At 48.0% G+C, this 25,334-nt stretch overlaps 2 protein-coding genes, 1 long non-coding RNA gene and 2 other non-coding genes across 6 annotated transcripts; 4 read left to right on the plus strand and 1 right to left on the minus strand.

Moving 5' to 3' along the window:
* Positions 1 to 4,521: 4,521 nt before the first annotated feature.
* LOC130707415 (uncharacterized) lies at positions 4,522 to 20,274 on the minus strand. The gene is made up of 2 exons (XR_009007312.1): positions 19,926 to 20,274; positions 4,522 to 6,421 (listed from the first exon to the last, which is right to left on the minus strand). It is a non-coding gene; the product is annotated as an uncharacterized LOC130707415 (long non-coding RNA).
* On the plus strand, positions 6,284 to 10,622 carry TRIM52 (tripartite motif containing 52). Of its 2 annotated transcripts, none has more exons than XM_007173492.3 (2): positions 6,284 to 7,090; positions 10,554 to 10,622. In XM_007173492.3, the coding sequence occupies exons 1-2, from the start codon at positions 6,284 to 6,286 to the stop codon at positions 10,620 to 10,622; spliced, it is 876 nt and encodes a 291-aa protein (XP_007173554.2). The 2 variants fall into 2 exon arrangements, with proteins under 2 accessions (XP_007173554.2, XP_028020113.1); XM_028164312.2 differs by lacking the exon at positions 10,554 to 10,622 and adding an exon at positions 10,349 to 10,461.
* On the plus strand, positions 20,071 to 24,768 carry RACK1 (receptor for activated C kinase 1). The gene is made up of 9 exons (XM_007173493.2): positions 20,071 to 20,089; positions 20,326 to 20,526; positions 21,539 to 21,710; positions 22,242 to 22,389; positions 22,639 to 22,734; positions 23,148 to 23,258; positions 23,681 to 23,821; positions 24,191 to 24,301; positions 24,662 to 24,768. Exons 2-9 carry the CDS (start codon positions 20,418 to 20,420, stop codon positions 24,725 to 24,727), a joined length of 954 nt encoding a protein of 317 aa, XP_007173555.1. The 5' UTR covers positions 20,071 to 20,089; positions 20,326 to 20,417; the 3' UTR covers positions 24,728 to 24,768.
* Positions 20,790 to 20,857, plus strand: LOC114236638 (small nucleolar RNA SNORD95). The gene has a single exon (XR_003622534.1). It is a non-coding gene; the product is annotated as a small nucleolar RNA SNORD95 (small nucleolar RNA).
* Positions 22,003 to 22,081, plus strand: LOC114236642 (small nucleolar RNA SNORD96 family). The gene has a single exon (XR_003622538.1). It is a non-coding gene; the product is annotated as a small nucleolar RNA SNORD96 family (small nucleolar RNA).
* Positions 24,769 to 25,334: the final 566 nt, after the last annotated feature.

The raw sequence follows: 25,334 nt of genomic DNA on the forward strand, positions 1-25,334 counted from the left end.
TTAATCATATTTCCCTTAGAGGCTAGTTCAGTGTTTTGCCCATGGAACCATAAAATACATTTTAGGGGAAAAAAAAAACAAAAAAATATATAAAAATAAAAAATAAAATAATGCATTTCAGACCTAAAGGGATCTTAAAGCATCTCTAGGAGCCCCTGATAATTTGACACTCTCACTAACCACCCCACCCCATCCTGCGACTTCCCTATGCTGAGGTCTTGAGGCCTCTCACATTACAGTCCTTCCTGCCCAGGCTGTGAGCTCTCTCAAGTGTGTCTCTCTCTTACCTCCCACCCCCTCCCCAACACAGATTGGTCTAAGTCTGGTGCACCTGCAAAAACTGAAGCAAAGGAAGATGATTCAACTAGCACCTGCCAACCAGGTAGGAGGCGAACCTAGGGGTCCTGAGTCTGATTCTACAGAGGGATGAACAGGCCCAGAAAGCATGGCAGTTTCCCCTAACCCAGGCTTTACTCCACCCTCATTTTTGTTTCCCTGCTTAGTAGCAGCTTGTCAGTGGTTTCAACCAAAGTCCGGGGCTATGGGCCCAACTGGACCAGCCCAGATGCCTGCCTCTCTCCTGGGTTCCTTCCTCAGCCACCCCTACCAGGTGAGAAGCTTGTGAGGGGACAGAAGGCAACCGCAGAGGGAGTTCATCTTAGCCCTGAGTGTTCCCCTCAGCGGCCCCAACAGCTACCACAGTCTCAGGAGTAGACAGAGAGAGGAAGGCAAGTAAGGAGGGCTCTGAGTGCCCTTGGAAGCAGAGAAGGGGCATGCGAATCTGGCAGGGGTGGGATGGCAGCTTTGCAAGGGCTCTTCCCTCAGAGACCTGAGGCAACAGCCTTCCTACCCAGCAGGGCACTGACTTTGTGTCCTGAGGGCACTGCCACAGACCTCTCATGGGAATTGCTTCCCTCTGTCAGCCAGACCGGCCTGGCTGTGGCTCAGAATTGTGGGATCTCCACCCGAAGACCCACCCCTCGCTCACCCTGTGGGTAGAGTCCAGACTTCAAGGCCTCAGGCCACCCTGATATCCTCCGCACCCCCCTTTGCACAAATCTCACATGCTGACCACTCACTCAGGAGTCCTGTCCCAAACCACAACTTTTCAGGGGCCACTACATTCAGAGCAGAATCTCTGGCTGCTCAGTGTGGCCTGGTGCTTTGTGATTATGTGTCAGATGAATGAAGGAATTCATTAATGAATAATAATGAATGATGGTTATTCAGTGAATAACATTAGAATCCAAACTCACCAAATGGCAAGCCTGTCTTACAAGCCATCTTCGACGCAGCCTCACTCCCCCAGTTACCCCCACTGTTCCAGCCATGCCTGCCCTCCCCCAAGGCCTTCCAGAATCCTGGAGACCTGGCCATCCCTGCCCTGAGTACCATGATGAATAATGCAGGACATAGCCAGGCAGCCAGGGCCTGGCCAGATGGGAACATACGACAAAGGCCAACTGAAAGGCCCAGCCCTGGGCTGGTCTTTTTTTTCTCCTCTAACTTCCTAGCCCCTCCAGGCACCTTTGCTCCACAGTGACAGAGTCAGGACAGGTAAGAGACCCAGGAAGCCAGAGCTATCTGCACTGCAGCAGGGGCAGTGGAGAAGCTGGGCCTGAGTTAAGGAAAAGCAAGGCTGACCCACTGGTCATACTCACTCTGTCCAGCCAGGACCTCTGGAATCTGACGGGAAGGAGAGAGTGCTAGGGTGTTGGGGACAAGCCTGAGTCTTGAACCCAGAGGGGAGAAACAAGCCAGAATTGTAACATCAGAAGGCATTCTGGAGGTCCTCCATTCCAGCCTCCTAGCACAGGCGTCAGTACACTTTTCCTGTAAAGTGTCAGATAGTAGATATTTTGGACTTTTGTGGCCACATACAGTCTCTGTCCTAATGTTCACCTTTGTTTTCTTTTTTTACAACCCCTTTAAACTTTAAAAGTTGTTCCTTGCTCTTGGGCCTTACAAAAAGAAACTGAGGGAGCTTCCCTGGTGGCGCAGTGGTTGAGAGTCTGCCTGCCAATGCAGGGGACACGGGTTCGAGCCCTGGTCTGGGAGGATCCCACATGCCGCGGAGCAACTGGGCCCGTGAGCCACAATTACTGAGCCTGTGCGTCTGGAGCCTGTGCTCCCAACAAGAGAGGCCGCGATAGTGAGAGGCCGGCGCACCATGATGAAGAGTGGCCCCCGCTTGCCGCAACTAGAGAAAGCCCTCGCAGAGAAACGAAGACCCAACACAGCCATAAATAAATAAACAAATAAAAATAAATTTTAAAAAAATAAAAATTAAATTAAAAAAAAGAAACTGAGGGCCAGATTTGCCAACCCCTGTGTGACCAAGACCGTGCTAGACTGCCTCTCTGGTACCTCTGATAAGTGGTCCCCAGTGTCTTTGTGACAAGTACCTGCCTCGTCAGCATAAACTGGAATTTAATCATCTGCAGTTGTGTGCGGTTCTTCAGCCTGAAAAGGCTGATGTAAGTTTCCATGGATAAATTTTCTGAAATCAGAGTCCTGAGAAAAATGCACTGGCAGCCACCACCATTGCTGAGCCCTTGTTCCTGAGTGCCCTCCGCTGCAGCTGTTTTCCCAGTGCCCCTGGGACAATGGCACCTGAGGCCCTGTGTGTGCCAAATGGTCTACTCCAACAACCCCCAGCTCCCAGCTGAGTTCAGGAGAAGGCTAGCAGTCTTCCTATGAATAGAAGAGTGTGCCTGGTTGCTGGGGATGTGGAATTTGCAAGAGGGCTTAAAACCAAGCCTCCCGTATACCCTGATAAATAACAGCTAAGCCTCACAACCTGAGGGAATCTAAACAAAGCCCCTTTCCCAGCTGCCACTTGGATTTGAGGAGACGTAATTCAGAGGAAAAAGAAGATAAAATAGGTATTGAACTTTACAGGTCTTTATTCACCTAGGTATTCTTTTTTTTATTATTTTTTTTTTATTTTTGGCTGTGTTGGGTCTTCGTTTCTGTGCGAGGGCTTTCTCTAGTTGCGGCAAGTGGGGGCCACTCTTCATCGCGGTGCGCGGGCCTCTCACTGTCGCGGCCTCTCGTTGCGGAGCACAGGCTCCAGACGCACAGCCTCAGTGGTTGTGGCTCACGGGCTTAGTTGCTCCGCGGCATGTGGGATACCCCCAGGCCAGGGCCTGAACCCGTGTCCCCTGCATTGGCAGGCAGACTCTCAACCACTGCGTCACCAGGGAAGCCCCCACCTAGGTGTTCTTGATAATGGGTGTCCACTGTATGTTCCTTTTAAGTCTCAACAGTTCCTTCAGGATGATCCCACAAGCCTTCTCCCACCATCTTCTTCCCCTCATTCCCCTTTGCTCTTTCTCCAGCTCTCCTTCCCACCTGGACTCTGCTCCCTGGGGCAAGCAGGAACTTGCTTTTATAAGCAGCCCCCTCTTCCCTTGGTCTGCTCCCCAGCTCTTTGCCCACCCGCTTCCACGTGCAGGGGAGAACCTGCATTCAGAGATGGGGAAGTATTCCAGCCTTGAAACTCAATTCCAGTTCTCATTGCTCATATTTTCCCCGTGGCTTCTCAGGGTCAGTCATGAATGACCTCCAGGATGGTTCCCAGATTGTATATGGGAGTTTACTTGCTAGTTTTCTAACAAAAACACCACCAATAGGTGTCCCACCTTAGGCAGGTCAGACCTGGGTTTCAACTCCCTCCCTCTCCAGACAAAAGGCTCTCAGAACCACTCACATGACAGGGACTTCCCTGGTGGTCCAGTGGTTAAGACTCTGAGCTTCTACTACATGGGGGCACGGGTTCGATCCCTGTCCAGGGAACTAAGATCCCGAGCACTGTGGCCAGAAAAAAGAAAAAAAAAAAAAAACCTAGGATGACACATGGCATATTATTTTTCCCCTCAGCGTTCAAATCACTTGACCCTACTCAAAGTGGGAGAGAATAGGAGATAAGGGAGAGTTTCTTCTAAGGCTTATCTACTACAGGAAAGGAATATAGTGGCAGGTGATGAGGATAAAAAGATAACTCCAGTGGGCACTGTTCAAACCATTCTACAATTAATCCAACTTCACAACAACCCAGGACGTGTGTGTTACTATATCATCTTTATGTTGCAGATGGGGAAAGTGCAGCACAGGGATGTTAAGAAACTAATCCAAGGTCATACAGAGAGTGACAGAGTTGGGGTCTGAACACAGCCTGGTGCCAGCCTCAGGGAAGAGTCTCCTTCAGGGGATTATGCCTGAGCAGAGACCTGAAGGTTAATTAGGGATTATATCCAAGTGAAGCAGTGAGGTGAGAGCCTTCTAGGTGAGTGAACAACATGCCCAAAGACACAGAGGCAACAGCTTGGCTTGAGTGTGTCAGACTTTCATTTCAGGTGAATGGTACTGGTGGCTGAAAGATGGACTTAAATGAGGCCAAGTGACCCTTCAGGAAACTTCTTGTCCATTTGGAAGCTGATGGGGTCAGATGTAGGCTGGAAGGAACAGAGATAGAGAAGACCTAGATTTGAGGAGATAAAAACCAGCAGGACTTGATGGTAGCAATTTGTTGGGTTTCATTTATTTACTCAGCAGATATGTAGGGAGTACTCGCTATATGTTCAGCACTATGACAGAGGAGCTAGCTATGTGTACAGTGTTGAATAGCACGTTTACCATTCTTGCTCTGTGGGACTTAGAGTCCAAGTTTGGGCCCAGAGAGGGAAAGGAAGGGATCCAGGGCTCGTTGAAGTTTCCATTAGGGCAGGTGGAGTTCCTCAAACCAAAGTGACCAATTATTGAGGGGTGCAATCACTCCAATGGGTGTTGAACAGCATCTTATTGAAGTAAAACAGAACATACCAGAGTGACTTGAACGCCCTAAGGAAACGAACAATTTCCCCCAGTTTTGTTTCTGTCATATATGTGCAAGTCTGCATTGGATAAATATGTGCAATGTACTTCTTACTGAGGGTCAAGTTAAAAAAAGAAAAAAATAAACCTTGTGAACCTTCAGTGAAGGACGACCGCTCGCCTATAACTCTATACTCCTTGAAGGAACAATCATGCCTTACTCATTTTTTTGTTCCTATAACGTGGATAGATGAAAGTGGATGGATAAATGGATGGATGGGTTATGCATGCATATGATGGATGGATGGAGAGAGAGGGATGGATGAAAAATGAATGGTTATTTGGGCGGGTGGATGCATGCATGGATGGTTAATGGAAGGATTATAGATGGAGGTAAAAAGATCCACAGGCGAAGTTGGTGCCTGCTGAGGGCAGGCAGCAAGAAAGGGGTGAATTGGTCTGAGGAAAGTTGGAAGCACCCAAGTCTTCACGCGAGATTCTTTGAGCTCACCGCCACCCAACTGCGCAGCGAGCTCGATCCCACCAGGTTGCTACAGACCACGCCCTCGAGCGCTGCAGCAGTGAAGATAGAATCCTCCCTACCACAAAGGCCTCTGGGTAGAGGGGCCGGAAGTGCACGAGAGCACCAGAGGTCGGCCACCGCAGTCCCCACCCTTTTGGGTCCATCTGGGGACGGGGTTTTCTGAGCGGCTGTTGGACCCTCTGCGTCTGGCTGATTAGGGCGCTCAGTGGCTTAAACTGATTCTCTCGCAGCCTCCACCCATTCTGACCAGGCCGTCTTTCCTGTCTGAGGCGGCTGGATGGGCTGCAGGGGTTTCCGGGGGGCGCGTCGCCGGGGGAAACCATAGAGAGGTGGCCCTCCATCCGCCCAGTCCGCCCCCTCTCGAGTGTGGGTTAACGCGCCTACGTCATTTTCGGTCACCTCTGGCGGGGTGAGGAGCGCCGGCTTCTGAGGTGGACGCCTGAGGTGGACGCCGCCGGGTCAGGCAAAGCGGGAGGGCGGGGTGAGGAGCGCCGGCTTCTGAGGTGGACGCCTGAGGTGGACGCCGCCGGGTCAGGCAAACCGGGAGGGCGGGGTGAGGAGCGCCGGCTTCTGAGGTGGACGCCTGAGGTGGACGCCGCCGGGTCAGGCAAACCGGGAGGGAGGCGAGAAACGTGGAGAGAGCTGAGTTTGCACGCTGAGTTTCGAAGGGAAGTGGGGGCCGCAGCCTGGTTCCACCCCCACTGCCTTCCGAGGGCAGCTGTGAGTTCGGGCCTGGGGCTTTCGCACTTAAAGCTGGGGAGAGTCTGAGAGAGTGGAGCAAGGCTTCTCTGAGGGCCCGAGTAGGCAGAGCAGGGTTGGGGACAGCTTTGGATCACCAGCGTAGCTTGGAGGCAGGCCTGCAGGTGTGTCCCCTGCTTCTCAGCTGTGAGCTGACGCATCCATACCAACCGGCAGCGCGTTAAGATGGCTGGCTATGCCGCTGCTCCCAACGCCTTGCAGACACTTCAGGAGGAAGCGGTGTGCGCCATCTGCCTGGATTACTTCAAGGATCCCGTGTCCATTGGCTGCGGGCATAACTTCTGCCGAGGGTGTGTGACGCAGCTGTGGGGCAAGGAAGATGATGAGGAAGTCAGGGACGAAGAGGAAGATGAATGGGAGGAGGACGACGAGGCGGTGGGGGCCATCGGTGGATGGGGCAACTCCATTCGAGAGGTTGTATACCAGGGGAATGCTGACGAGGAGTTGCTCCAGGACCAAGAGGGTGATGAACTCTGGGACGGTGACGGTGGCGTAAGGGATTGGGACGACGTGGATTATGTGTGGGACCAGGAGGAAGAAGAGGAGGATACGGACTATTACCTGGGAGGCGTGAGACATGACCTGAGAGCTGACGTCTACCCAGAAGAAGAGGAGGAGATATTGGAAGAATACGATGAGGACGCCCAAGAGCTGTATCCTGACACTCACCGGCCTCCTCCCCCAGCCCATCCACGGCAGTTCACCTGCCCCCAATGCCAAAAGAGCTTTACGAGTCGCAGCTTTCGTCTCAACTTGCAGCTGGCCAACAGGGTCCAGATAATTCGCCAGATGTGCCCCACTCCTAATCGAGGGAGCCAGGGGAATGATCAGGGCATCTGCTCCAAACACCAAGAAGCTCTGAAACTATTCTGTGAGGTGGACAACGAGGCCATCTGTGTGGTGTGCCGAGAATCCGGGAGCCACAAACAGCACAGCGTGGTGCCAATGGAGGAAGTGGTGCAGGAGTACAAGGTGAGCGGCATGAGGGAATGTGGGGATTTGAAGGGAGTGGAGGAGAAACCAGGGGAGCTGGGGACTTGGTAGTTGAGCCTCTTCGGTGAGGGCTGGGGCACAGGGTGGAGAGAGATGGGCATATGTGGAGGGAGGAGACATTGGCTGAGGCTGACTGGCTTCCCCAGAGGAAACTGAGTAAAGACAAAAGACAGTAACTGGGAGCTGACCACTGTTGTTACTCCCTTTCAATCTACCGAAGTATAAGGGGGTATAAGTGACAGACCCCACCCCCACCCCCAGTACTTAATTTCCCTCTGATGTGAGTCCTGAGTCTATACCTGACCAAGACTCGGGGATCCCTAATACATAGGAATGGAAAGCCACAGTACTTGTAGATAACAGACATTCAGGACGTCAGCACAAGCAGCGTCAAAACAGAGGACTAATACTGGTTAGACCAAAAAGCCAGGTGTGATTCCTGGACTAAGAAGAGCAACTGGACACACCCACCCTCCCAAAGTCTGGGGTCACTTTCCCACCTTCAGTAGGACCCATTTTCCCTGTAGAGAAAGGCAGAGGGCATAAACATCTTCGATGGATCAGAATAAACCTCTTGGCCTGATCACTTTCCTTACCTGGCATTTTATCAGAGTGGAAGAAGTTAAGGATTTAGGATCAGATGACCTGGCTCTGCCATTTACTGTCTCATCTTGGGCAAGTCTCAACCTCTTAGCTTTACTTTTCCCCTAGGCTTGTTAAGATGAAAAGAGATCATATATGTGAAAGTATTTTATAAACCATAAAGTGCTAAACAGATGTTTCTTTAGTTTGACTTTCCTCTAGTTTCCTTTCATTTCTTTGGGTTCTGATTTGGTTAATACCTTGCTTTCTAGGCCTGATCTGAGTATTAGAAAATTGTCTCAATGACAGCATGAATACTGTCAAAAAGCCTAGATGGATGTGACTCCTAGCAATACCCAAGGAGGGAGAGGTTGTCTTCAAGTCCATAAAAGTCTTATAATCAATAGCAGCTGCTCACATCTTAGTAGTGCTTTACAGTTTATAAAATGTATTTCCTCATGTTCTTCTACAGCAGTGGTTTTCAAACCATAGATTTTGACCAATTAGTGGGTCTTAAAATAAATGGATTATGCCCAGCATTATTTTTAAATGAAACAGAAAATATCAGAGTGCACGGGAGCACTGTAAGGGTAAGTAAGTATTGTTTTATGAAACTTTTAAATTATATGTACACAGGTGTATACTTGGTTTCAAAACACAAACAGAACACTGCCCTACAGGCATTATATATTAGATAATATCATCACCACCACCCCCACCCCCCCCCCGCCGTTTCACAGTAACTATTGGCAAGTGCACAGTTAAGACACAAATCTTCACTACAAACCACTGCTAATTCCATCATATTAATATGATTTAAGGATAAACCCTACTACCATGCTTTCCCCCCAGGGTAATAATTAAGTTTGCTTATAGAAGAAACTATGTCCTATATTTCTGGGTTTTGGTACATTGAAGCTGAGGAGAGGAGGTAACCTTTCATTCCTCTGCTAGGATTTTCTAGAAGGGATTTTGAAACCAAAATTTTAATTGAAAGCCAATTTAGACAAGAGAAAAGAGGTGGTCTTTTCATCTGGGGAGGCCAGCTGACTCTCATTTGAAACCTCAGAAGTTATTTATAAAGCACCTTAGTAAGTATAAACAGCAAAACCAAGTTAAACAAATTGGAGATAATCCCTTTCAAAATATGTAATATTTAAAAAATAAATAAAACTTTTATTTTCAAACATATACCAGAACTTAGGTTGATGGTGTTACCAAACATACATAGGAGTTAACACTGAAGGCGTAAAAATTATGTAGGCTATGTGTAAACTGTTATTAACTGACATATTCTTTCATTCTTTCTACAGTTTATAGTTTTGTCACTTCCTTTCATTGGTAAACATGCACCTTACAGTAGCATGATTTAGAATCGTAGTATACAAAACTCTCACAATAATAGTTAACATTATATGGAACTATTTTTATATAATGGTTTATTTAATATGCTATACATTAGCCACCACACAGTTCTGGTTACGTTAAATTCTCTCTTGTCGGCTACTAATTCAACAAAATTTTAATCTTACTTTGGAGGTGATCAAGCTTTTTTAGCTTTAGGGGCTATAAGTCGGGAGTTGTTACTCATAGACTCAAGGAATAGCTCAGTGATTTTCAGGAATAGAAAAGAAAGGCATTCTCTCCCCCTCCCTTCACACATTGTATCAGCATTGCAGGGTATGGGGAGAGTTACCATTTATAAAATCATATTTAGTATTATAATGTTAAAAAGAAAAAAAGATTTAATTTTTCATAATATAAGAAATAAATTGGAAAGAACTCCTTGGTTGGTGGGAATACAAAGATGGAGCAAGAATCATTCAGAGTAAGGCCTGTTGTCAATGAGGTGTATAATTAGTTGGATACCCAGAGATGTTTGTTGTGGATATGGTGCCATTTATACTGCTATTCCTTAAAGTTTAATTTTGTATAAGAAGAGGCTTTTTAGCTCTGAAAAGTTTACTTATTTACATCTTCCATTTTGTCCATCCCATGAGTTAGAGTTCGTCTTGACTCTTCAAGCTAGAATCAGAGGATTATGAAAATAAGATCATTTAGATTGACCAAGGGCACCATTAAACGATGTCAGGTTTTAGGCGGCAGACAGGTGTATAAAAAGCAAATGGGGACTTCCCTGGTGGCGCAGTGGTTAAGAATCTGCCTGCCAATGCAGGGGACACAGGTTCGATCCCTGGTCTGGGAAGATCCCACATGCTGTGGAGTGGCTAGGCCCACGTGCCACAACTACTGAAGCCCACACGCCTAGAGCCCGTGCTCCCCAACAAGGGGGGCCACTGCAATAAGAGGCCCGCGCACTGCATCTAAGAGTAGCCTTTGCTCTCTGTAACTAGAGAGAGCCTGTGTGCAGCAAGGAAGACCCAATGCAGCCAAAAAATTAAAAACAAAAACAAAAACAAAAAAAAAAGCAAATGAACAAAGATTTCACTTGTTGAGGCTCAGGCATAACTGGATGCCTGTATTGCCCTGCCACCCAGCTGCCGCTGATAAAATCATTCATCGCTCTGCAAGGGGGACCAGATGCTTCCATCATCAGTACTCCTTGTTTTTCTGTTTTCTCCTTTGAGGTAGCTAAAGATGGCAGCCAAACATTTTTTGAGGCTTTTATCAAGTATGGATTTATGTATGATGCAGAAGATAGGGTCAACTTCTTCAGCTGAGTTATCTGAAAGTGTTGGGCAGTGACACATGCCAAACACTGTTAAAGTTATACCACTAAAAACAGTATTCTGCAAAGCACAATTCTCTGCAGTTTTAAGATTGGACAGTATTGGAATATTAACAGGAATCTTCAAAGGCAATGAAAGCTTACTATTAAATAGCCCTTTTAATTGCAAAGGAGAAAAAAATGGAGAAACTTGTGAAACCTTGCATTCCAAATGCTGCCACAAATTTGAGAGGAAATTGAGGAATTCCAGAATTTCTTCATCGACTTCTGCGTCTGAACTCTGAATTCATTGACTGAGCATATCAAACGTCAGGTTTTAAAAAAAACAGTTCATCCTTCTTTGCTATTAGTTGAGATTAATCTGCTGATGAAGAAAATTGTGCTTTGCTTATGTTCAGAATAAGGCTTTAAAAACTGTGGATGTGCTTTTTTCAGTAAGCCAGCACTAAAGACAATATTTTTGAAGTTGTATGAAATGAACTTAGTTGGAAGAAAAAAAGTATAGGAGTATATGTTGGTAGTGCTACAGCAATGGCATGTTTTAGATATGGGTCTTTGTCAAAAATTCAAGAAAACTGGCATTCAAGATGTACTGCAGGGCTTCCCTGGTGGCGCAGTGGTTAAGAATCTGCCTGCCAATGCAGGGGACATGGGTTTGAGCCCTGGTCTGGGAAGATCCCACATGCCGCGGAGCAACTAAGCCCGTGTGCCACAACTACTGAGCCTGTGCTCTAGAGCCCATGAGCCACAACTGCTGAGCCCGTGTGCCACAGCTACTGAAGCCTGCGCGCCTAGAGCCTGTGCTCCGCAACAAGAGAAGCCACCGGGCTTCCCTGGTGGCGCAGTGGTTGAGAGTCTGCCTGCCGATGCAGGGCACAAGGGTTCGAGCCCTGGTCTGGGAGGATCCCACATGCCGCGGAGCAACTGGGCCCGTGAGCCACAACTGCTGAGCCTGCACGTCTGGAGCCTGACCGGCAACAAGAGAGGCCGCGATGGTGAGAGGCCCGCGCACCGCGATGAAGAGTGGCCCCCACTTGCCACAACTAGAGAAAGCCCTCGCAGAGAAACGAAGACCCAACACAGCCAAAAATAAATAAATAAAATAAATAATAATTAAAACAAAAAAAAACACACACACACACAAAAAAACCCCAAAACATAACATTGTAAAGCAACTATACTTCAATAAATATTTAAAAAAAATAAAAAATAAATTAAAAAAAAAAAAAGAGAAGCCACCGCAGTGGGAAGCCTGCACACCGCAATGAAGAAGAGTAGCCCCTGCTCACCGCAACTAGAGAAGGCCTGGGCACAGCAACAAAGACCCAACACAGCCAAAAATAAATAAATAAATAAATTTATTTTAAAAAAGAAAGATGTACTGCAGCAGTCACCACCAAGAATCGACTTCCATCAGTCTGCCCATTATCTACTGGAAATCTTAAGCCTTGCTGTCAGCATAACTGTTGTGAAAAATAGTACATTTGATCCCAGTTTGCCTTGGTTTTCGAAGATCTGAATGCTGTTGAGAGTGTTTTCTGTCATATACTGAGGTTCCTTGGTTGTCAGAGAACTTAGTTCAGCTGAATTTATGGACAGAACTGATTTTGGGACACCAGTGATAAAGAATCTGTACTTTAAAACTTCAAAAATTAAAACTTCAAGCATAATTTAACACATTGAAGCTTAAAATACATTGATCCTGAAATGTCAAGGGGCAAACACCAACATCACTGCTCATTATGAAATACTGTAAGTACTTGCCAAAAATCTAGCTACAGATAGCAAACTCATGCTAAAAATGTCTTAATTTTCTTGGCCAATCTTTAGAGAATAGGATACATGAATGTTATTTCCAGGAAAGGAAGAAAGAGAGAAGGAAGGAAGGAAAAGGAAGGAAGGAAGGGAATCTAAAACTATTTTGGGTGATGTGTTCTTGACCTTGCTCTTGAAACCTACCTGCAGTAGCTTTGGGGAAGAATGTTTCGCACTGATGTTCAATCCTCACTGGAAAAACTTAAGGAGGAGTTTGTGGAACTCAAAGTCTGATTGTTTTGACTAGAAACTTTCAGACTTTAATCCATTCATTATTCCATTTTCTCCTTATATCTTAAAAGCTTTTTTTTTTGGTATAACTTAACTGTGGGAGAAAACACTGCAAGAGCGCTGTCAAAGCAGCTTGTGTTTTGTTGCATCTTCTACACCATCCAGGAAAGAAAAGTTAAGGCTTAATAGTGACATGGTTATTACATCATCTGAATAAATTTTTGCCTTCCAGAATTACCATTGCTTTGATTAATTTTAATCATGAAACTTAATTTTGAAATTTTAAATAACATTGAAGGAGACAGAATGTGAGATGTTAAGGTATATGGAAGGTAAAGGTGTGGGTTACAAAAACATTGAGAAAAACTGATATCTATATGCACCAGACGCTCATGTGTTTGAATGTCTTCCCTACTAGGTTCAGCTGTTGACTGCTGTATCACAAGTCAGACTGTTTAAACTTGCTCCTTGTACCCTGGACCTCATCTTCACAGACTTGCTACACATCTGAAATCCTGAACTCCAATTGCACCATGACCGTAGCTCTTAGCATTCTAGTGCAGTTAAACACACTCCAGTTATACCTGCCCTTCAGCTTTATGGAGGTCACTGTTGCACTGACTCCTAATTTTTTTCTTTCCCAATTTATCAGACACTTGTTAGCCTTACTTACTATCCTTCTGACCCTGGACTGCATGATTAGTCTTGTTAGCCTTACTTACTATCCTTCTGACCCTGGACCGCATGATTAGTCTTGGCACGAAGAACTGATCCATGTTGTGGTCTAGACCAGGGTTTCTCAGCCTCAGCACTCTTGACATTTTGAGTGAGGTAGTTCTTTGCTTTGGGGCGCGGGGGATGTCCTGTGCATTCCAGGATGCTTAGTAGCATCCATGGACTCTACCCACTAGGTGTTATGTAGCACTCCTCCAGCATTGTGACAGCCACAGATGTCTCCAGACCTTGCCAGATGTCTTGGGGAGGGGTGGTGCAAAAGCATCCCTGGTTGAGAACCACTTGTCTAGTCTCAGGGAAAAGTGGTCGTATCTACAGACGTGCCATTACTAGCCTCACTTAGGCCCTATAGCCAGTGCCTAGCACAGGTGTTCAAAAGTGTTCAGTGGAAGAACAGCCTCACCTATCTGGAATTTTATTAAATGTAGCCTTCGCATCAGTGGATTAATTGATATGACCCCCACTTCTCCCAGCTCTTGGCATACAGGTGGCAGGGTCAACAGGCCTTCTGTAAACATTAGAGCTGCCTACATCACTGCCATCAAGGACTAAAACAGATAAAGCAGTATATGAAATTAAAATCTAGAAACAATTAGTAAGAAAAGGCAATCACTTCAGCTATTCCTTAGTTTCAGCAGGGCCATAGGGCAATTGTTTATTTTGTTTTTTTAAGTATTATTCAGAACTTACAGGTAAGACCAGAGCCTCTCTGTTCCTGTCAGAGTGGGAGAAGCCCTGGGCTGATACATGTTATATACCATCAGCCCTTAAAGCACTTCCTTAAAATCTAAGGCTCCTCCTTAGATTGGCCATCAACCTCTGGCCCCTATGCCTTGCCTTCTGAAACCTTTATAGGACCAAGAGATTCTATGCTGTTTCCCACCCCTGATCCCTGACCACCTTTGAAAGCTATCCTGTAACAGTGAAGTTATCACAAATATTTATTGACTGATAAAATAGGATTACAAAAAGGGGGAGACAGGGACACTAGCCCTCTATACCAGCTCTAAAAGGACTTTCTGCAATGATGGAAGTGTTCTAAATCTGTGCTGTGCAATATAGTAGAGGTACCACTGGCTACATATGACTTGAGCTCTTGAAACGTGGCTAGTGCAACTCAGGAACCGAATTTTTCATTGTATTTAATTTTAATTAATTTTAAATAGTCATATATGGCTAGTGGCTGTCAAATCATGTTGAACTGTACAGTTCTATACAAAAAAGGCAGGTTGAATTCTGGTCCTTCCTAGGACCCTCAGGAGTAGTAAAGTCCAAAGGGAAGAAGAAAAAGGAGAAGTAAGACAACTTTCTTTTCTCAATCAGGAGAGAGACGGCTGTAAGGTGATATTTTTAGGTATAAAAGGAGAAAAGGCAGCTTTTTTTTTTTTTATAAATCTGACCAAAATGGCCTTGAGCCGGTTACAGTTGCGATCCATGTGGATCACGTGTAAGAGACGTGACAGGGGAGAACTCTAGTGAAAAGCAGCTAAAAAAAAACCATTACCCCCGTCCCAAAAAGAGCTGGGGCTAGAACCTCAAAACAGGAGTGTAAGTATAAACAAGGTTTTATTTGGTGCCTGACTTTTTGAAAATGGGATGAGGAGCAGAACCTAGTATTAAAGCAGGTAAGTAGGTTCTTCCCTTTCTCCTTTCACACTAGATCCTGACAGAAGGTGGTGAGGAGGTCTTGGAGTCCTGGAAGGGAAAGCAGTGTGTACTGGCAGTGTTAAAGAGAGATGATGAAGTGAGAGATCCTAAGAATAACAGGGCTGAAGAGGAGACTGTGAGAGCTAAAGGTAATGATAAATTTAACTTTTAATGATAGTGTTTGCCCACAAACCAGAGTCCTCAGAGGTATAGTATGAGAATCTGGGGCTTGGGGAAACAGCCCATCTGTGCATGTGGGAAGTACAGGAGGAGATGCCACAAGGCTCCTGTTACTAGGAGACCTGCTACTCTTCTCCCCAACTATCCTCCTTCCAAAAAGGGAGGAAAATGGATACCTCAGGGATTTGAATTAGATATAGCCTTAAAGAACAGGGAGGTTCATTCCTCCATATCTATCTCACTAACTGAGGTTCATGCTTAGGCCTTCCTTGCCTTTTCCCCCATCCTAAAGGATTCAGATCCAGAGTTGGTCAGAGCCTTCTGGTTGACAATTCCACTTGGCATCTAGCAGGGCCCCTGCAAAGATAAATGGGGATCCAGGTGGCCTGCAAGAGGATCCCTGGAGGTCACACCCCCATTTTTGTCTACCATTTCCTAGGCATATAAAATCCCTTCTCTCCCTCTGTAGCAAAGCATGGAATTTCTTAGCAGGCTCTTGGCTGTTTAACCCAGGTGTGAGCAGGGAAGGGTTATGAGAGCTGAGGGCTGTCTCCTCAGCTCTCATATCCTGTAGTGAGCTAGCTAGCCTCAACGTTCCATTTCAACATAATCTCCTGACCCTGGTTCATATGATATCCTCTTCCTGGTAAAAAGCTGAGAACAGGCACCTTGGGTCACCTTTTGTTTCTCCCTACCACCTAATGCTGCTTTAAATCCTTTAACAAGGCAAGAAGCTTGCCTTCTGCTGGCATTTCTTATAGTCCTGCCTGGAATATAGCCACCTGACCAGATCATGCCCACTTTCATAGCCTCTGACTCTGCACATCTGGTAAAGCACCCAGGCCCTGGGGAATCCCACAGTCCCTCTCACAGGGAAGACCCAACAGAATGCCTTAGCAGCTTTCTGGGCGACTGTTAGACCTCAGATTACTGACTAAGATGGACAAGGAATCTTTTTCAAGAGACATTAAAAAATGGCATGTGATTTCTTTGTAAGATCTGTTCCCAGCATTGATTTAATGCTACATCCCCACCTCTCACTAGGAAGAATGGAACAGAACCTATAATTACAGTCTCACATTTCCTTGTCTCCAGCCTTTTTGAACTTAATTCTTTAGGCCTCAATCATTAAATAGCTTCTGTATACAGAACCCAACTCTAGACCCTGGAGTAAAGGAAGCAGGGTAGAGATGGATTGGAAGAGATGGTCAACCCCTCACTCGTAAGGCCTTTGGTTAAGTCCTCTGTCCTTTCCTTTGTAAGACTCTCATGATCCTCTAGGAGACCCTCCTGTCCAACTTCTGAACTCTACTTGTTTCTAGTCTTACTCCTCCAACCTAGCCTTCACTCTGACTACAGATGCCTTTCAGTAAAATCAAGGCTAGGCAGGAGGGATGAGATAATCCTAAAGAGACTGTCCTGGGTTTCAGGACAAAAGCACTAGGGTTCCCTGCCCACCTTGGGTTTCACTCTACTTTCCTTGAAACCATCACTCCCAAACTTGTGCATGCAAACCACTTGCACACCTCCTCCCCCAAGCTGATCGCTCTGCCCGGAGCGCCCTCCCTTTAACTACTTGCCCCTAACTACTCAGCCTGTGAGGCTGGCCACCAAGATTAGAACCTTCCTCATACCAAACCCTCTACCAGGTGCTGGGAATGCAACATGTGAGCAGAAACAGCCTAGTCCCTGTCCTTAGGGCACTCAGAGGAGACGAGACCCAACAAACACTGCACCACCACTATGACAGCATGAAATAAAAGGAGCCTGACCTACATCTGAGGGTCACAGAGGGCTTCCCAGATGTGGCAACCGGAGCTGAGACCTGAAGGAAGCTTAGATTTAACTAAGAAAAGGGAGGTTAGACATGGTGGGCCTTCCAGGCAGAAGAACAATGTGTGTTCTGTGTGGGAGAGAACTGATGAGTTGGAGGAGCAAGCGAGGGCCAATGTAATCACAGCAACAGAGTATGAGGCATGCCAGAACCAACCACACTGAATCAGCAGGACAGTAAAATGAAGGGAAACCGCCTGCCCAGGGCTGGCAGTCAGCAGGCCCTCTGGTCCTGGCCACACACCTTTCCCTCAGTCCCTTACCCAGCACCTACAGAAGCCCTCACCTCAGCATTCAAGGGAAGACCTCTCTCACCTCTTGAATGCTGGCAGGAGGGGATGGAGGCCTCTGCTCCTGGAGATCATGGGCCTCTGGCAAGAAGCCTAAGGGGCTCTTTCCAGCTGTGTGGGTCCTGGGGGCTCCCTTCAGAAAAGAAATAGTGAGACAGACTTCCTTAGAAGAGCCTCTCCAATTTCTTCCGTGGGATTCTTACCTTGTGTGGAATGGAGGTGGTGCCCGTCGGGACGGGAAAGATGGGGCAGCCCAGGGGCTCAGATGATAAGTGGGTGAGACAACACTAAACTCGGGGCCAGGACCAGTTCTGCCTATAGGGCGTGGGCGGCCTGGAGAAGTGGGAAGGTGGCTTGGAGGAGAGCTGAATCTTCCCCAAAGGGCAGGTGAGAGCAGGCTTCCACCTCCCTGAGGTTGGAGAAAAGATGCCCTGGGTGAGAAGGAAGAGGCCTGGAGGCCCGGCCCAACCTGGCTGGGGTAGTTAGTAGACTTTGTTGTGAAAGGCACAGCTGATTCTCAAACTGTCCAGCAGCGGAGGGACATCACTCTGCTGGAAGGGGCCAGGCTCCCTTTGCTAACCGAGAGTGAACCTACAGATTCCTACTTGAGAGGAGTGAGGAGACCAGGTGGACCCTAACCGGGCCAAGCGAGGACCTGGATGCCCAGCAGGGAGCCACAGATGCCCTTGAGGGAAGCGGGCGTGGATGGGGCTCAACTGCAGCTGGGGCTGGGCAGGAAAGGCTGCTCCACCCCAACCCCCGCCCCTGCCAGAGCTACTGCCAGAGGTCCCCAGCGTCCCCAGGGCTGGGGCAAGGCCTCCTTCGGCTAAAGATTGTCTTTCAGTGGCATTGTGGCCTGTTGGCCTACCCTCCAAGAAAGGATAGGCCAGGTGGTGGTTGGAGGAAAACTCTGAAGTGGAAAGCCTGAATCCTGCAGGGTCTCTGGTTGACAGGAAATTCCACTACATCCCATTTCTCTCTCTCCTGCGCTGGCATCACTGGCTTAGTCCTGGTGGGCTCCAGGGCAAAACCTTGAATTCCCTCCTTGGCCCCATAGGAGGCAGCACTGCGAGAATCATCTCAAGAGTAGAGACAAGTGTGGGGAGAAGCCTGCGGGTTGGGAAAGGTACCTTCAAGGGTCTCGGCCCAGAGGCAGGGCAAGGAGGACTTGGGAGGGGCTGGGCAGAGGTGGGCTGGGGAACCCGGGAGGGCAGGGATTGTCTGGGAGGCTTCTGGAAAAGAGCCTAGTGTTACAGAAAGGTCCCATCTTTGAGCTGGCATGAAGGGCCTGGCTGGCCCCTTTTAAACCTAGTCTCCTGGTGTCCTACCTCAGGGATGCAGATTCCACAGGGGCACCCCGGTCAAGTTCAAGAAACAGGGAGCCGAATGAGGTTTCTCGAGGGGAAAAAATGTAATAATGTGATTGAGTGATGGCGTCTTTGGAGAGTGCAGGTAGGAGGTGGAGGAGCCAGTGTTCCTGAGGGCAACACATCTCACATTCCACACTGAGATGACAAAGAATCGCTCACCTCTCCGCTGTGCTGAGCGCCCAGTGGGGGGCAGGCATGGCGGGGGTCGTGCGCAGCGAGCTGGATACTGGGATGAGTAAACGCAAGGGTCTACCAGGACCACAGGAAAAACAAAACACGTGGGTGGGGGTAGAGTTCAGTGTTGGAAAAGCGACAGGATAGCCAGTTGGGGGCGCCATGGAGTCAGGTGATGTACAAGCCTGGAAGCCTTAAAGGATAGTTGTTAGGCTATGGAGGAGCCCAGCATGGCTGCGGAGGAAGGCAGGGGTCTGCAAGGGACCAGGAGAGTAGCTGCCCTCAGGGACGGATTCTGGCCTTCTTCGCCCACTTGAGTGGCCATAACCCACAGCAGCTTTGCCATTGCCCCTCGCCTTTTTTCCCAAAGGCAGGCGTTCTAGCACGGCTTTCCAAGGTCCTTCCCCCAGACTGCGAGGCCCTCTGTCGACCGCCCCCCACCTCCATCTCATTGTTTTGGTCCCCACGGCCTCCAACGCTCCAGCTCTGTACTTTTGCACTGACTCTTCCCTCCAATTGGAACATTATCCCCCCCATAAATTCTCAGGGCTTTCTCCCACATCTTCCTGTCGGTGTTAAAATCTCCCCCTCGAGCTCTCTTCTCCCCATCCCATCGGATGTAAACTCAAAAAACAACAAAGAAACACATACGTTTTATCTTGTTCACAGCTGTATTCCCAAGACCTAAAATAGGGGCTGGTACCCAAGAGGTGCTCACTAAGTTGCGTGCATTTACTCTGCCAGGCATTTTTTCTGGGCGTTTTACCTATCTTAACCCATTTACTCTCCACACCATGTGAGGTAGGTACTATTATTCCCAATCTCATTTCACAGATGAGAAAATAAAGTTAATACATGTTACAAACAGGAATGAAATACTTGAGCACGCCTGGACCCGCAAACCCCTCACCTTTCTGTGAGTGGTTTGGCCTGAGTACCGAGAAGTCAGAACCCGGAGGTCCTTCCTCTTGGGGCCTTTCAGTTTCTGCCTAGGCGGGAGCGGGCTACTGTCCAGAAGCCCACAGACTGATTTTTCCTTCATCCCCGGTTTTCCGCTCCGTGACCCATTCCTGCCTTAGTCCTGGGTGGACTAAGTCTTTCCGGGCATGGAGTTCCTCAACCAAAACCATCAGAGCATCAATCTCTTGAGGGACGAGCTGCCCCCGCCCCGCGCGCAAGGAAATCTGTTAGGGTTTAATAGTTCACCTGAGCACAGTTTATTTTTAAAATTTAATACCGTATTTTTCACATTGCCCACCGTTACTCACAGTTGCGCCCACGAAATTACGCTCCCTCTCCGTTGCCCTCCAAGCCACCAAGCGGAAAGGGCGGGGTTCACGCTGAGCCACGTAGGGACAGTGAAGACGCTAGGCGATCCTTATGGGAATGGGCCGTGCACTTTCTTCCGCTTCTTAGACCTCATGCCCCAACCGTGAGGAGCCTTTTTTAAATACTCGGGCGTGTTGGTTTCGGAATGTATTTGTAAGGTGTTGCCAAATTATGTTGCGCGGCGGAGGAGACCATGAGGTCTTATTATTTTACATCCCACCGCGCACTACACGGCGCCACCATCCTGAGCAGAAGTGAATTATAGGAGGGCGCCATTTTGCTCGAGAGGGCGGATATTTCCGGTTCCGGCTCGGAGCTGCTCGTTCTTTTTCTCCGCAGGGCCGCGGCGGGAACGTGTGTGTGTGGGTCGTCTCTCCGAGCCATCCAGTTCCATCCTTGTCGCTGCGGCGACACCCGCACCCGCCGCCGTCATGACTGAACAGATGACCCTTCGTGGCACCCTCAAGGGCCACAACGGCTGGGTGACCCAGATCGCTACCACTCCCCAGTTCCCGGACATGATACTGTCCGCCTCTCGAGGTACGGCTGAGGTGCCAGGTAGAGGATGGAGGGGTAGGGGGCGTTGCGCGCGTCGCATGACTGCGCCCGTGGGCCGCGAGGTGGGGCGTGAGTTGACCCGTGCCTAGGTGTCAGCACGGTCAAACCCGTGAGGCGTCCCCACTTTGCAGACTCCGAAACACGGATGGCTGCCGGGAGGGTTGCACGGTTTGGGGGCTTTTTAAAAATCTCTGGCCCACTAACCCGCGTGTGTGGCTGTGTGCCCAGGAGCCTACGGGTCGGGCGGCGCGGTGATGATCCCAACATGCCATCTGAGTGCCCATGCTGAAACCCAGAGGCTGTTTCTGAGCTGCCGCCCGGCCGTCTACTCGGTGGGAAGTGGGGGGACTCCACGGAGAACCTCGTGACACCAGTCTCAACGGCTAACCCGCGTCTGCCCATTCTGCTCTGGGTTTTTCTTATTCACTGTGTACCTGGTTGCGTTTGGAGACTTCTTGTGCCTTGCGTTTGCGCCCACGCTATTTAAAAATGGATCATCTAAGGCTAGGATCTTGTCTGGCACTTACTAGGAAAGCTTGTTGAGTGGAACACGTTGCAGGGAAAGCATGCAGTCCTGTAGCGCCTAAAGTGACTCCTAATTCCAGCACTTCTTGCAGCCCTCAGCAGTAGTCTCTGGAGGCCCACAGCTAGTCTTCCCACACCCAGGCTGCTGTGTTCATGCATTAGATCTCAGAATATACTTAAAATAAATGTTGTATTGGTCTGAATCTCCAAAAGGGGCATCCATAACCTGGTAAAGTTTCACACACCTGAGTTAAATTCTCAGGGTACCACTTAGCTCTACTTGACTCTTGAATAGAGTCACTTGGATTTGGCTAGTAACTGCACTCATAGTCTGTAGTTCCCCTACCCCCTAAATGCCCTTAATTTATCTTGTGAGCCCACCAGTCACCTTGAGGCATTATCCAGTAGGTTAGAGGGTGGGCTGTGGGGTTTCTCACTGGGTTTTCTTTTCTGTTTTACCTGCCCTTAGACAAGACCATCATCATGTGGAAGCTGACCAGAGATGAGACCAACTACGGTATCCCACAGCGTGCTCTTCGGGGTCACTCCCACTTCGTTAGTGACGTGGTCATCTCCTCAGATGGCCAGTTTGCCCTCTCAGGCTCCTGGGATGGAACCCTTCGCCTCTGGGATCTCACAACGCAAGTAGCTGCTCTGGGGCACTGGGGGAAAGCTGGGTAGAAATGAGGTAGATAATATCTGGAAGTGGTTTCCCAGGGGTGATTGGGTTCATTGTGGGAACTATAAGGCAGAGAATACCTGGAGAAGATAGTTGTGGTTGCTTGGCCACCCTCCTTGTTTTTAATGTTATAGAGAATTGCTGAGGAGTGGTCTGGTTGAGCAGTTTTATCAGATATTGCACTTGGGAGTAGGCAAAGTTTGACCGTGTTGTGTGCTGGTAGCTCAGTCTTTGGATGGTCAGGCATAACGGAGGATCCTGGTGATGAGAGGTGACATTGTCAGCCAATCCCCACATGGGAGTGAGGACATGTCCTGCAATTCTGAAGGGATTCTCTGGCATATTCTCGGCCAAGGGTCTGCTGTTATCAAAGCCATGTCCAGGGTTGTGTGAGTGATGCCACTCCACTGGGAGAGGAACCAGGCCAGGGAAACAGTCTGTGTAAGAATGTTTGCAAAGTTGGTCTAGAGCGTAACCACGTCCTTCCTCTCAGGGGCACTACCACGCGCCGATTTGTAGGCCATACCAAGGATGTGCTGAGTGTGGCCTTCTCTTCTGACAACCGACAGATTGTCTCTGGCTCCCGAGATAAAACCATCAAGCTATGGAATACTCTGGGTGTATGCAAATATACTGTCCAGGTAAAGTGAAGGCACGTGTAGGGAGCACATGTTGAACACTTTTCTCCCACCCTTCTTCATGGTGCCTTTATACGGTGATTTCAAGCCTCATCTGGAACCTAAAGGGGTTCTGTCAATCTTAAAGGTTTGGGTTCTGAAGGTATGAATACAAGACTGTCAACATAACATCCCATGTAACTGAGGGGAGGGGTGGGGGTCTAGAGTTTCATGGGACAAGACAGTTTATCGTTTCCTTTCCATCCTTTGCAGGATGAGAGCCACTCAGAGTGGGTGTCTTGCGTCCGCTTCTCGCCCAACAGCAGCAATCCCATTATTGTCTCCTGTGGCTGGGACAAGCTGGTCAAGGTGAGCTTGGACCCAGGGTGTAAGGCCTTTACCAACCAGAATGTGTTCCCACTGCCTCCCAGTTGGTCACTCTGAAAGCTTTGTTCCTCAACTGACCATTTCCTTTTTGATATTTTCTCATTACAGGCCATTAAATTTTGACATTTGGTCTGAAGTAGCTAATTGGGAACCCAGAGTCCCTTGTAAGATGGCAACACAGAAAGCTTTTTTTTTTTTTTCCAGTTTCAATCCTCATTGTCCTTAGGTGGCCAAGACAGATTCTTTGACCTTTTTTTGTTACTGATAGACTGGAAATTGGCTATCCTATCTAGGAATACTTTTAAGCACAGTGCCATGCCTTTTATTTGAGCTGAGCCCTCTTGACCCTGATGGATCCCCAGGCCAGGTTCTTCACCTATGACCCACAATTTCAGGTATGGAACTTAGCAAACTGTAAGCTGAAGACCAATCACATTGGCCACACAGGCTACCTGAACACTGTGACCGTCTCTCCAGATGGATCCCTCTGTGCTTCTGGAGGCAAGGTATTCAGAGGCCAGGAGTCTCCTACTCAGTGGGGGACAGTGACTTAGAATACCTAAGATAATGCAATAGCAATTTAAGAGTAAATGTTTCTGAAGAACATTCTGAAAATGACATAGATACGGTATACCCTTTTCTGTGAAGCTGGTTTCTTAAAGCTGCTGATGAGATTAGGATCCTGTGTTTTGGGAGCTTATAGTGATGCATTTTGAAGTTGTCAGAGACTCTTGATAGGGTTAGTGAGGTGTCATGTATTAAAGGAAAAGCATACAGAGATAAATGTTGATACTTGAGAAGTTGGCTTTTGGGAGGTCAGGGTACTGTGATAAGCAGTTAAGAATTAAGGCAGAATCTTGAGACAAGGTGGGTGGGATTAACATCCGGAAGAAGTCACATTGCCCTGACTCGTTCCTTGTCCACCCAGGATGGCCAGGCCATGTTGTGGGACCTCAATGAAGGCAAGCACCTTTACACGCTAGATGGTGGGGACATCATCAATGCCCTGTGCTTCAGTCCCAACCGCTACTGGCTCTGTGCTGCTACGGGCCCTAGCATCAAGATCTGGGTGAGTGTGGGCTGCAGTTGAGGCCAGATACCTGGCTCTGCAAGCCCCGGCAATGTTATTTCCCAGTGTGTCATCTGGCTCACTGGTGGGATTTGAACTTCCTGAACAACTGAACCATCACACTGCCAGTGGATACCTGAGAAGAATGAGTAAAGCTTCTTGGGATTGGGATTTGCAGTGGTGGGAGATCTTTGCCTACTAAAAAAGAAGGATGACCAAGTGTAGCAATTTACTCAGCCTCAGCAACTGTCCCCAAGGGGGCAAAAAAATCATTCTCTTTTGAGAATTACTGAATTACAGATGAAAGAGGCTTTTGAGAGTGGCACTGAAGTGTTGAGTGTCCTCACCCTGGTTTTACCCCTTCCCCAGGACTTGGAGGGCAAAATCATTGTAGATGAATTGAAGCAAGAAGTTATCAGTACCAGCAGTAAGGCAGAGCCGCCTCAGTGTACCTCTCTGGCCTGGTCTGCTGATGGCCAGGTAAGTGGGTCTGTCCTCAGGTGATTCAGCTTTTAACCTTTCTCACTTTCTGCTCGTCAGCCATTTACAAAACCAGTGTCTTTGACATAAGTAAAATGATTGCTTATTGTCATTTTACTGACACAGCGTCAGTAGGAAGATTGTGGTCCGTGGGGCAGTGGTTACCTGTCTTCAATTAAGACCTTGATTAACCTGGCCATTTTACAAACCTGTGAGTGCTTACTGCCAGCTGTTGCTTCCTCTAGGAATACATAATCACCCGTGAATAGTGGGTGACTAAAAAGAAGGGCCATCTTTGTTGCACTAGCAGGACTGTAGAATTCCATGGCTCTGACTTAACCTGTCATTCCTCCCTTGCAGACTCTGTTTGCTGGCTACACAGACAACCTGGTGCGAGTGTGGCAGGTGACCATTGGCACCCGCTAAAAACATGGGAGAGCTTTGAACATTAAAAAAACTGGTTTTCTCTTATGGTGACTGTCTTCTCTGAAAACTTCCTGAAACTCATCAGGTTTGTGCAGTCTGCATCAGATTGGGGCTCTGGTTAAAAAGGTTTCGCTTTTCTTGTTTTAATCCTGTAAGGCAGCGCTCCCCAACCTTTTTGACAGCAGGGACTTGTTTCATGGAAGACACTTTTTCCACGGACCAGGGTTTGGGGAGAGGTTGGTGATTTGGGCGGTAATGTGAGCAATGGGGAGCAGCAGACCAAAGCTTCCTTACTTGCCCGCCACTCACCAGAGGTTGGGGACCCCTGCTTTAAGGCAAGGCAACTCACCAGAAGAGCTGCTGCGTAATGACTCCTTTTCACTCCTTCCATAATTGAAGATTTAAAATAGTGTGGGATGGTCTGGAGGTGTTAATACAATCACAGAGATGGCTTTTCCTCAAGGCAGCTAAATGACAAATGTGCAGCATATTTGAGGTCTCTTACATATATCCTCCAACTCATAATGGCAATGAGTCTTTTCTTTGACTTCAATTTAGTGGGACTTCAGCTAGATATAATGACATATAAAAGGACTTTGGAGATGTA

The sequence above is a fragment of the Balaenoptera acutorostrata genome, chromosome 2 (genome assembly GCF_949987535.1).
Source record: "Balaenoptera acutorostrata chromosome 2, mBalAcu1.1, whole genome shotgun sequence".
Lineage (NCBI taxonomy): Eukaryota > Metazoa > Chordata > Mammalia > Artiodactyla > Balaenopteridae > Balaenoptera > Balaenoptera acutorostrata.

Bases quoted from the DNA above. Each gene is read 5' to 3' on its own strand.
- TRIM52 (XM_007173492.3), top strand. From the start codon at position 6,284: ATGGCTGGCTATGCCGCTGCTCCCAACGCCTTGCAGACACTTCAGGAG. The intron at 7,091-10,553 runs GTGAGCGGCATG...TTAATTGCAAAG, and splicing joins AAGTGGTGCAGGAGTACAAG to GAGAAAAAAATGGAGAAACT.
- RACK1 (XM_007173493.2), top strand. From the start codon at position 20,418: ATGACTGAACAGATGACCCTTCGTGGCACCCTCAAGGGCCACAACGGC. The intron at 22,390-22,638 runs GTAAAGTGAAGG...CATCCTTTGCAG, and splicing joins TATGCAAATATACTGTCCAG to GATGAGAGCCACTCAGAGTG. The intron at 23,822-24,190 runs GTGAGTGTGGGC...CCCCTTCCCCAG, and splicing joins GCCCTAGCATCAAGATCTGG to GACTTGGAGGGCAAAATCAT.